General features: G+C 42.0%; 1 protein-coding gene across 1 annotated transcript; it reads left to right on the top strand.

The window, feature by feature from the left end:
- Positions 1–251: 251 nt before the first annotated feature.
- On the top strand, positions 252–2,402 carry LOC147903687 (heavy metal-associated isoprenylated plant protein 4-like). The gene is made up of 5 exons (XM_087372617.1): positions 252–498; positions 671–779; positions 899–1,101; positions 1,308–1,395; positions 1,519–2,402. The coding sequence occupies exons 1-5, from the start codon at positions 487–489 to the stop codon at positions 1,932–1,934; spliced, it is 828 nt and encodes a 275-aa protein (XP_087228743.1). The 5' UTR covers positions 252–486; the 3' UTR covers positions 1,935–2,402.
- Positions 2,403–12,789: the final 10,387 nt, after the last annotated feature.

Raw genomic sequence — 12,789 nt, forward strand, 5'->3', positions numbered from 1 at the left:
GTCGTGACTCTAAGGCAAGTTTCACACACGTCCATCCGAAATGGGGCAGACGGAGTGAACAATGCGCGCCAATGAGGAGGCGAGTTCACACATGTCCGCGCGCGCATAGCAAAAACATGAGTTGGAATCCTGGTCAAGCTGGGAATTGAAGAAATTCTAAATAAGTAGCTCCCTCTCGCATGGTGAAGTGCTTTAAAAGAAGTAACCTGTTGGGCTAAGTTTGGCTTGTAGTTTTAAGGGGGGTCCATGATTCCATGTGGAAGGGGCAGAAAGAAGAAGAATAGAAAGCACAACCCCCTCCTCGTCCTCTTCTCCTTCTCCATCCTACCAGATTTCTTCTCTCCTCCCTTCATTTCACTCAGCTCTTGATCTCTGCCCATATCTTCCCGCTACCCTTTTGCATCCCCAGATCCATCTTTCCAATTTCCTCTACTTGTTTGGACGCTGCAATTCTTCCCTCTCTCATCTTTCATCTCTACCATTGCAATGCCGGAGCTGGTATGTTATGACTTCCTCGCTCGCCCCGAATGCCTCCGTTTACCCCTTTTGTTTGAACTCTTGGCCATTCTTCGTGGTATATTTCCTGTGGAGTTTCCGCCTCCTTCGAATCAGCGACGGCGCTGGCCTTCTGACAGTTCAACTAATTACGCTCACTTTGGACACGTTTCAGGAGGAGCAGAAGAAGAATAAGAAAGATGACGACAGAATCGTCTTGAGGGTTGATATGGATTGTGAGGGATGCAGGCAGAAAGTAAGGAAGGCCTTGAGAAGCATTCCAGGTAGAAAATTGTACTTTTCGCTCTGATGCTGCGTAGATCGGACCTCGCAGCTGACCAATCTATGACTCCGGCAGCAAGCCATGCTGAACATACGCTCTTCACTCTCTTTGAATTCGCAGGCTTGGAGAAAGTAGAGTTCGATATGAAGGAACAGACAGTAACAGTGAAGGGCAAAGCTGACGCATTAACTGTGTATGAGACAGTTAAGAGAAAGAGTGGTAAGCGGACGGTGTTGCTATATCCCGAATTGAAGAAGGAGGACGCGATAATGGACTCGATTACGAAGATAGTAGACTCGATCACAGAATTGCTGAATCCAAAAGTGTGTGACAGCTTTCCCAGTCTATTGATCTGGCTTCTTGAGGCTTATGATTCCCGAAAAGAAATCATGGTTTCAATCAAATTGTCAGCGTTCTCGTTTTTTATATCTTTCTATTGCTTGCAGCCCCGAATGCCACAGCAATCATGCTTTCACATCAAAATCGTCGAGTGTTCGTGTTGTCTTTGATATCTTTCTACTGGTTGCAGCCCCCTGATTCCACTGTGGTGTTGAAAGTTCAAATGCACTGTGCGGGATGTGCCAAACGGGTTTCAAAGAGCTTGTACAAATTGGAAGGTAGGCAGACGATTGATCATGAGTAAAGCCTTTCTACTTGCATTTGCAGTTAGTTCTGCAGAAATCTGTGTCTCAACTGAGATTTGCCTAAAGATTGACGGGTTTATTTGGGCCGCTGAACAGGTGTGACTAATGTTAGCGTAGACATAAGTAACGACACTGTCACGGTGAAAGGGAGGAGCCTGGATGCGGAAAAGGTATGCGATTGGGTCAGGAGTAGATCTGGCAAGCATTGTGAAATAGTGCCACCGTCCAAAAGCGCTGAGAAGAAAGATGACAAGAAAACAGCGAAGGAGGAGCAGGTAGCGGAAGAGAAGAAAGAGGGGGCAACACAGAAGAAAGAAGAGAAAGATGAGGAGAAGAAAGAGGATAAAAAAACAACGGAGAAAAAGGAAGAAGAAAGAACAGAGGTGGAGATTAAGAAGTATGATTACGCTCCTTTATACAGCAGCTACACGAGCAACGTCCCAGAAGAATATAACGCGTACGCACCTCAGCTCTTCAGCGATGAGAATCCGAACGCTTGTTCCATCATGTAGAACCCGAGAGTTGGGATGAGACACTGAATTTGTTGCTCTGATAACTGAGTTTGGAGCACAAAGTGGATCCAACATGTACATGAGTCCATTGTGAAGACGCAATTGCAAGGTCTGCGAAGTGTTTTGAGCGTGGAAGGTCTCTGCAATTCTCTTCAGTGTTACCAGTCCAGTTTCGGCCTGGAAAGAGAAGGCTCTGTGCCGGCCTACAAAATGGTTGGATTGAGTTTTGAAGGTTTTTGAGATGTGCAACGTCCAGATTAATCGAGCAGGAGCCCACTTTTGGATGGCCTGCAAAGGGAAGGTTTTGTCGAAAAGTTTTGTGCTGCGCAAGCTTTCAAACATATGGCCTTTGCGTTATGCAGATCAAAGGCTGCTATATATCTTTTCATTCACAATTTGAGAACTATGGACACACGATGTTCAACTGTAAAGAGAAAACTCTAGTCTTTTGACGAGTAAAAAATTAGTCACAGATTCTTCGATGTTGATATGATACTGAATTCTTACTCCCATAGCTTGTGTATATGTGGTTGCATAAAGCAAAGGTAGTAATTTTGTTAGACGTTGTTGGTTAATGTGTGTTGTGTTGCGTCGATGCGATGAGCATATTTTGACGTTTGGGATCGAAATGACGGGTGATTGAAGCAAAGTTTGAGCGAAAGGGGATGGGTGTAGGCAAGGTGGATGAACTTTGAAAAGTTGTAATTCAAATTTCAACTGGATGTGAATGCGGCGCACGATGGGACAGACAGACCTGCAAAGTTAAAGTCGCCTTTGCTTTTTCCTGAATTTCTCGCTTAAGGGTCCTAATAAGGCGTGCATCAGGCGCCCGAAAACGATGCACCAGCACCACACAGTCAAAATCAGTTCGCCGCCCTTTGCTACGCCGCATGATGCAGCTCGCGCGGGGAAAAACCCACGTTTCAAGGGTATGTTGACGGCTCGTGGCGGCTATGGCGGATATATACGATGATGGATATATCAGCAGCCAAGCTATTCGCCGCGAGAAGTACTGGCTTGAAAAACACTCACGCGGTGGCGATGGCGATGCCGGATGCGGAGCCACAGAGGCCAAAATGCTGCCGACGGAACCAAAGATCGCCACGAAGAGAATGAAAAGGTTATCACTGCCGCATTTGCAGTAATTGAGAGGTGACGACGGAAGAAAAGACGAGTGGTGAGACGTAAAGCGAGTGCGACGCAGCTTTCCCAACGTCCCTGCGACGTGCTACGAGCTACCAACAACTGCAGCAGCTCACGGCAGCCTCCCATTTCGTCGGCTTTTTCCTATTTGGGTTTGTATATATCTATGGTGCCGTTGTACACGCGCATCAACGTGTGTTGACTCTACACACCTCCGCCATCTGCAGAAGAGTCGGTTTTAACGCCGGAACTTTTACGTTCGTAAAACGTAAAACTTCCACGGCAGAGTCGCTTTTCGTTTTGGTATCCTGTGGAGACCGGCTGCATCAAAATTACATACCTGTTTGCCATATTCCCGAAGTCAGAATCGGTTTTCACATAGGTTTTACGTGCATTGATACTATTGTCGTATGACCATATTCCCGAAGTGATCCGGCATCAGAGTCGGTTTTTACGTGTACTGATACTTCATGCCTCTCCGGAATCCGGAATCAGTTGTCGGATTTTGTAAAAACTCTACTGGGGTTAAATCAATTGTCGTTTCCCGAGTCTGCCATGGGCATAATCAATGATCAGATAGCCCGGGCACATGTGTGCCGGAGTTAGGAGTCCGTCAAGGATGCACCCAATGTGCCTGAAACTGGCCAAAACGTAATCGAAGTTATGTCGTTGTCCGGGGTACCTTCCCTGGCAAGAAACCAATGGCTACCGTGAAGCTGCCTGAGGCAGCTTGATTGTGTAGTCCGTTTGCACACAACAGGCAATAGATAGCAATCCGTTTGCTCTTCCGGTGGGAGATATCGGACACCTCAGCAATAGTCTACTGGAATCGCCTCATGTGCCAGGGTGAGAGTCGATTTTCACGAAGCAGTTTTACGCGTCTTGATTCTATTGTCGTCACACATCCACGGAGTCCGGTATCAGAATCAGTTCTATTCCGGATTTCTCGAATTTCACAGCAGTCCGGCATTAAAAATTGGTTCATGGAGAAGTTTTATACACAAGTTTCCAGAGTCCACACGAGCAACGTAAACTTTTCTGAAGTTTTATGTGTGTTGCTTATGTTCAAAGTTTTTTCATCACATTTTAAGGCCAAAATATAATAACGTGCGAAAGAAATCTATGACCTTTAAAAATTGCACCCATCGTTATCGTGTCTTTAATTTTTTCCTTACTAAAATTGTGAAAAATCCTAACCAATCTTAAGGCCAAAAATTTGTTAAAATATGAAAAAACCTACAAAGTTTTTAGGTTTTAAGGGCCACAATGTGTCTTCAAGCACATAACTATTAAGCCAAAATTGAACGTGGATCTTAGCATTTTATCAAAATTTTGAAGAAAAAAAGTGAATGTGTGATATGAGACATGACACAGGGTCCGTTAGGATCCTTGCAAATGTCAGGGGTGGTGATTTATTATTGACTTGGCCATATTGTTTGTGCGTTTTGGACGTTGAAGCCCAACAAATACATGAATAAGGCAACACTTACAAGAGCTCATAACTAATCCTCATTGTAATATATACAATATTGTCACAGGGTCAACGTTTGCTTGGGTGTAGCCAATCGTGAAACTATTTTTGGGGCCATTTTGGGACTGTGACGTGACGCGGTCTTGGGTAAAATTTTGAATTTTGCACGGATCCGCGCTCTTGTCGAAAAATTTTCTGACATCATGATGCGCACTGGCGTAATAATGAGATACAATCTATTTATTATGAACACTGCAAAGCTCGACACATGGCAGCTCTATACTACATTGTGCATCTCTGCACTGCTTTGTGTAGCGTAGTCTCTGGCTTGACCACCTATCATCGCGCAGCCTTTTGCTATAACTTTGCCACGTGTCACTGGGCAGCGTGCCCATGCAGATAATTAAAATGCAAGGTTGGCTTGGAGAGACCATCGTGCTGGTTCTTGGCGTAATAATGAGATGCAATCAATCATTCTGGACAGCGTCGCAGCGTAGTCTCTGGCCTAACCACCTGTCATCTCGCAACCTTTTGCTATAGCTTTGCCACCTGCCACTGGGCAACAAACCCATGCAGATCATAGGTTGGCTTAGAGAGCCCACCGTGCTGGTTTTTGGCATAATAATGAGACACAATCTATCATTCTGAACATCGCCTCAGCTCAGTCTGACGACCTATCATCGCCTAGAATTCAAGGTTATCTTGGAGTGACCATCGTGCTGGTTCTTGGAGTTATAGCTCCGTTATCTATTTTTAGGGAGGTCTATGACAACCACTGCACTGGCAAATAGAAGGAGATCTATGAGAGCCACTGCACTGGTTCTCAGAGTTATATATTTGTGTAGTAAGAAAAATGTATTTCCTTGTACAACCAAGTAAAATGCAATTGACAATATGGCCCCTAAGGAGTCCCCTCTAAGAGCAAGGGCCATATTGACATTCTATCCAGTGGCATCCTAAATATTATATAATGCATGTCGATATGGCCCTTGCCCCTAGAGGGGAGCCCTCAAGGGCCATATCGTCAATTGCATTTTTTGAAAGATTAAAAGTATTTTCCTATTGTATCTCCATGCAACCGCAATAGTGGGTCATTGGAGCTATTTTAGCACTATTTTGGTCATAAACCAAGGAAATTGTAGTCCTACTTTAGTGGTATATTAGTCCTTGTTACAGTAAATATAAATGAGGACAAAAGTATTTCGAGCCACCACGGTGATTGGAGGCTCGGTGATGCCATCCAGATTATCAACTATAATTCATCGAGTGAAAATTGAGCAAAAGAGATTACAATGTACATCTACATCCAATAACAGGTTATATAAAAATTAACAACTTATACCGAGCAAAAATTGAATAGAGGATCTTACATTTATAAAAAGTCAACAATTGCTGAGAGCCTTAAAGGCCAAAAAATTACATCTAGCGACCATAACCATTCAAATATAAAACTTAACCATAGCGCATATTGAGAGCCTCAAATTAAACAAAAACATATTATATAAATTTAATAAAAACTTAGCAATTGCTGAGAGCCTTAGAGACCAAGACATTATATTTAGCAAGCCAAAAGATTGCTAAGAGCCTTAGAGGCCAAAAGATTACATCCAGCCATTGTTGTTGAGTGGTTATGAGCCTTGTAGAGGCCAAAAGATTACTTCCAACCATTGCTGAGTGTTTATGAGCCTCGTCTGAGCAAGATGAAATTTGTACAACTCAGTATTGTCACCATCCCAAGTTATTGCATAAAATTTTTCAAGGAGCCAATGGAGGAGATGATGGAGAGGTCGAAGGCCATGCACATTAGCAAGACTCAAATTACAGCTCCCCCAACAAGTCAAGAGCACTCTACTATGAAAATCCCGAGGCCTTTGTCGACGTCTAGGGGGAACCCATACAGCACAGCCATAGAGGCCAAAGGTGAGCATGTCATCTAAGGTGGTGACATGCAAATATGGGGGGAATAGACCGTGGGAATGAAGGGTGTTCACTAGTGCTAGCACATTAGGAAAATAGGAAGCTCATTTTGGGGCCTTTTAGGCTCGGGGGGGTCACTATGTATGAACCCTCTATATCACGTGCGTTCAAGGCCTATTTCTAAAATCCCTTATCTGTAAATTTTTCATTCATAAAATGTACCCCTTTTCTATACAAATCTGTAAATTTTTTTCAAAACTATTTTAAATAGTCCCTTATGTATATTTATTTCTGTAAATTTTGGAAATTAAAAAAATCCTTCTGTTGAACTCACATGATAGGGTTACATATGATGAGTGACCCCCCCGAGCTTTTAGGGTTTCAAAAAATGTCTCTCAACCAATGAGGAGAAGGCCAACGTAACGTAGAAATTTCACCAAAAAAGGTAAAAATATGAAAAAGAAAATAGTACTTTATGTTGTTACAAGCATGTGGCATTAATGAGAAGATTTGTTTTTTATTCTTTTACGGTTCACCTGTCGTATCAAGAGATGTGGACCCAAAATCGAAACAGAGCTCCATTTTGAAACCTTCCTGCGTGGTGACCGAAAACAACCATCCACTTTCTCTTGTTCTCTGGCACCATTCTCTCTTCAACAAGCATTCCTCTACTTTCATCCTGACGAGCCATTCCATTCTCTCTTTGACAAGCATTCCTCATTGCATCACTGTTGTTGTGATGCTCTTAAACTTTCAAGACAATAAGCTCCTTTTACCTTTTATTTGCTTGTTCTCAGTTTCGTTCATTTTTGTTAATGTCTTACTATTTTGGTGTGTGTTTCTTTGACTTCGCAGGTATTAGAGTGAGGATTTCAGATGGCAACCAAAAACTTTGGTCGTGCCACTAGAAAATAGACTGTCGCTCTACTTGGCAAAGATGTGGATGTACAAAGTATCTCTTTGCCACGAAGACCTACCTCACTAATCTCATGTGTAGAAGTTTCCAATACTGTGAATGTGGATGGTAGCTAGAAAAGGATAGGAATGGTGAAAGAAGATTGGGTTCTAATGCAACCCAACAAGCAGAGAAAGCAACAATCAACTAACACTTTTTTGGCTTCTTGGAAGGGCAGAGTGAAAGATTTTAGAGTAAAAAAGGAAGGCACAAGATATGTCAAAGAGGTTTAGATACAACATGTCTACATGCACCGTAACTAACAAAGACACTGTAACTGCTAGTCTCGCTTCTCTTTCTGAAACCTCAGTCTCTGAAACCTCCTGCTTTGAATATGCAACCTGGAATCTCTCTCTCTCTCTCTCTCTCGGCACTCCTGGTTCTTTCTTTGCATCTGTCTCTGTATCTTGGAAACAGCTTTAGAGTAGCAACACTTAAAATAGATGCCAAAAGAGGTGAGATCTTGAGTGAAGTGGAGTTAGCAAATTCCACTACCAGTGAGAGGAACAAATCAACTTGAGGCCAGAGCAGAGTAGCAGCACTTCAAACCAACGAAATCTTTGCAAACACTTCTGCTGAATTAACAGCGTCCGTAGGACCATCAAAGTTCATACTCAGATTTCCTGTCTAAAAATGGTATGTGCTAGGAAACATGTTTGCTTTTCTATTTCTAAAATGACATTGCAAATGAGGATAGGTGGCGATGCTTTATGCTACTTTTTGTAGGTGCATCTAGTTTATTTGTCTCCGGGACCTGAGGATGTCAATGCAAAGACATTTAGACAACTGACTTGTCAAAAAAGTAGATACTAACACAGAGTACGAGGCTATAAAGAAAAGAAAGCAACGATAGAAAGCAAGGGCAAAGCGAGCTATGGCAGATCAGGCAAATGTTGTATCTGACATGGATAAGAGATGAAAAGATAGAAATGGAGATTTTTTCCTTCTTTGAAGAACAAACAAGAGGAATGAACTCAGAAACTAGAAAGGATATCTTCATGCATCCCAATATCAAACATTTGCACAGTGCCAATGAAGAAGTTCATTTGTTGCAAGAAGCAATTGTATCCAATATATGCAACACCTTAACCCATGTCAAACAACCACGGAGCCATGATGAAGTTTTCTTCAAAAGGTCTACTATGATGATGTTGATGAATTCTGATGGGCAAGAATGCCAAGATTTTAGCATTGCAAAGGCTTCCAAGCTTTTGAGTGTCCACACAAGAAACTTGCAAAATCTTGCTTGCCCATCAAAGGACAGGGAATGTTGTCACGATCCTCCTGTTGAAGACAACAACAACAATGCAGTAGCATTACACAAGAGGCTTAAGATATTGTGTCTTCATTTTGGACTCAGGAAACACGGGTGTACCCAATAAGAAAGATGTTTGTAGAAAGAGGATAAGGAGGAAAACCTATGTGAAGCACCCTATCCATTTTCTTGAGGAACCTCAGGCCTAGATTCGCCTCCCCATGATTCCTCGTCTGAGTCATAATGAGTTGCTTCTAGATTGGTTTTCTGCCATGATGAACTACTTCTAGACAAGTTTTTGCCATGATAAACTGCTTCTAGACTAGTTTTTGCCATAATGAGCTAATCTAGACTGGTTTTTGCCATAATGTATTGCTTCTAGGCTGGTTTTTGCCATGATGAAGTGATTTGAGGTTGCATTCTCACTGCTATGTGACTACTTGGAGCCATGTAGACTCCAAGTTAAGGAATCACACATTCAAGTGGATCTTCTGTTGGACTACTTTATCAATGCCGCTTGGTCCTCCTGCATGGCCGTGTCACTCATGGCTTCTCTTGTAACTACTTTGAGAATGGTTTGTAACTAGTTTATGGTTGTGCTTTATAGTGTGCTTTAGCAAAGTTAGAAGTGTTTTCACATGTGCCCAGCAATGTATGTCACTTTAGAAGTGCTTTTGCAAGTGCTTTAGGACTATCTTTACAAGTTCTCTGTATGTGCTTTGTGACTGCTATGAAAGTGCCTTAACATTGATGTGTGGCTGCTCCACTGCTTTCTATTTGAAGAGTTCTTTACATTTGCTTTGGCAGAGATTTACATGTGCTTTGGCAATGCTTTGCATGTGCTTGTTACTACTTTAGTAGTGCTTTATGACTGCTTGTCCTTTTCTTGATCGCTTTATGAGTGCTTTGGTAGTGCTTTGCATGTGCTCGTTACTGCTATGGCAGTGCTTTATGACTGCTTGTCCTTTTCTTAGCTACTTTATGAGTGCTTTTCCACTGCTTTCTACCTATAATGTGCTTTGTATGAAATTTACAAGCTCTCTGTATGTGCTTTATGACTGTTTTGAAAGTGCCTTAACATTGATTTGTGGCAACTTGTCCATGGCTTTCTATTTGAAGAGTGCTTTACATGTGCTTTGGAAGTGCTTTGCATGTGCTTTACATGTGCTTTGCATGTGCTTGTTACTACTTTGGCAGTGCTTTATGACTGCTTGCCCTTTTCTTGACTGCTTTATGAGTGTGCTTTAACATGATTTGTGGCTGCTTGCCCACTACTTTCTATTTAAGGAGTGTTTTACATGTGCTTTTCCATGCTATGACAATGCTTTAGTGGTGCTTTGTCATTGCTTGCTTTTGTGATTGGTTTGGTAGTGTTTTAGGAAAGCTTTGTATGTGTTTTGGCATCTTATTTGCATGTGCTTTTGACTTCTTATATTCTTAGCTTTTAAGCACAAAAAGCATACCGACCAAATGTGGTACCAACCACATAGAATATTCCATTACTCACAGTCTTGAAGTCTTTGTCTCCTTTTCACTATGTTGGACATCTTCATCTTTGTCTCCTCACTTGCCCTATTGTCTAGAGTACCAATCCTCATGGCACATGAAAAGGAACCCCCAATCTAGCCACAATGGCAAATTGCTTGTGTTGTATGCTAGCCTTTGATAAAATTATAGATCTTTCCAAGTATAGTTCAGCAACCAAGGGAACAAGATGAAGAGGAAGAGAGGATTACAAAGAGGATTACTATCTCCTAAATGTACTCCTAAATGTACAGGAGATCTATAATTTCATGGAAGCCTATATTGTGTGCTAGCCTTTGATGAAATTATAGATCTTTCCAAGTACACTTCGACAGCCAGTGGATATCAAGAGGAAGAGAAGATTACAAAGAATATTACTATCTCCTAAGACGGTATGGGAGATATCTATAATTTCATGGAAGGCTATATAGTGGGTTTCTTTTCATGTGCTGAAGATGTGGACTATCATGTGCTAGTTAATGCTAGTTAGGACCTAAAGTACGATGCTAGGGACTTGCTTTTGAAGTCCTTGAAAACAATCGTCATATCAAAAGATTTTTTCCCAAGTCCTTTACATGTGCTTTGGCAGCGCCCTGCATGTGCTTGTTTTACTGCTTTGGTAGTGCTTTATGACTGCTTGTCCTTTTCTTGACTACTTGATGAGTGCTTTTCCACTGCTTTCTACTTGTAATGTGCTTTGCATGAAATTTACAAGTTCTCTGTATGTGCTTTGTGACTACTTTCCAAGTTCTTTGTATGTGCTTTGTGACTACTTTACAAGTTCCCTATCCATGGAGTGCTTTACATATGTGCTATGATTTCTATCCAAATGTGCTCCATTGTTTTGTGCACTGGAATAGGTTGAGTTCTTCTAGCAATTCAAGGAAAAATTTCCAGAGATCAGGATTCAGAAACGCTTGTTTGAGTGCTTGAAGCCCTATTTTGTTCAAACGATGGACATGTACACATGCTACTGCATTTATCATGTGCAAATGTGTTTTTTGAAGGATGCAGTCAACCAACTGAGGACCTAGAGTTTTGGGATTCATGGATCATGTTGCAACTGTGACTATAAGGTATGTGGAAATAGCGAAGGGGAGTGTGGCTGCAAAGTTGTTTAACATGCTAACATGGGTGTCACTAGTCTTTGGAATTCTATGTTGTGCCCCAAACCTCTTGAAGCCTGCTACCACCATCGTGGGTGTCTTTTGGGTGAATGAAAAAAATGTGGCCCACACAAAATGTCATGCTACCCATGCGAGATGAATTTTGTTTCCAAAAAGGTGATGGTGAAGGTCTTCGAGAATGTGGAGATACGAACCATGGTGCAGGGGAGAACGAAGCAAAGGAAAGACCTTATTGGCAAGGAGATGTACTGCAACGAACTTATGTGGTTAATGAAGACTCACCTCAAAATATTCATCATGCACAATTACACTTACAAGTGGCAGGCTGAACACTTTAAAGAGTGTCTCCTACTGAGGTTTCCCAAAGATGTTGTGGTTTCAGTGGTGGACTTCACAGAAAACTATTATTTCAAGGAGCAAAATGAGATTTAGTCCATGCACTGGCACTCTAGCCAAGTTACAATTTTTGTCCACATAACATATATCTGTATTGGATCTGAGGTGAAGAAGACATTTCATTTTTTCATTTCAAATGACAAGGTACACAACGCCCTCATTGTCCAGCATTGTTTTATGCTACATCAGAGTAGGTTGTCAAATCAAGGGTTGGAGCTGACTAGGCATTGGGTTTGGTTGGATGGAGCAACCTCTCAATTCTCTCAATTCAAGGCTAGAGGACCTTTCTATTTCATTTCTAGATTTGAATAGCTGGTGGGTTTGAAGATGACATGGAATTTCTTTGGATCTAGACACAAAAAGGGCGAGCACAATGGGGTCGGTGCTATTGTGAAGAGAGCACTGACACATGAAAAACTAAAGCCAAATGGAGCCACCTTAAAAAATGCAAGAGATGTCGTTGATTTTTTGAGAACCAACTTGTCTCATGGGGCTCAAGCCAGCTATGCATCTAAGGAGAGGAATGTAGCATGAGTGTTTTGGGAGGTTAAGGAAGGAGATATTGATAGATCTATACAATGGGATTGTCAACTTGTGCCACAGGCACAATCCATGCATTGTATATGAGGAGCTGCATAAGGGGTTGTTAGTCATGTCATGCTACTGCAATGCTTGTATTCAAGAGTCTTGGAGACACTGCACTAGTAAGAAGCATGTGCCCAGTTGGGAATATCACATCATTGTTCCTGATGATGCAGGTGTTTTGGATACTGATGAGGAGCTCATTGAGGAGCCTCTCTTCAAAGGGAATCATGAAATGCTTAGCGATGCTCTTTGCTGGGGGGAGAACTTCGCAGTGAATGCAGAGGTAGACAATGAAGAGGGTGTTGAATTCTACATCTTGAAGTGTACCAAAGCTAGGGAGAAGAGCCAAAAGCCTATGAAGGGCTTGGAGCAACATAATTTCTACAAGCTTCTTTATTGTGAAGGTTCTCTTTTATGGTCATCAAGGTGACCACCACTACAAGCTTCTTGATTATAAACCTAAGGTCATATTATATTCCCAT

Source organism: Dipteris shenzhenensis, chromosome 3 (assembly GCF_047967505.1).
Source record: "Dipteris shenzhenensis isolate YYH24624 ecotype China chromosome 3, Dip_SZ_1.0, whole genome shotgun sequence".
Lineage (NCBI taxonomy): Eukaryota > Viridiplantae > Streptophyta > Polypodiopsida > Gleicheniales > Dipteridaceae > Dipteris > Dipteris shenzhenensis.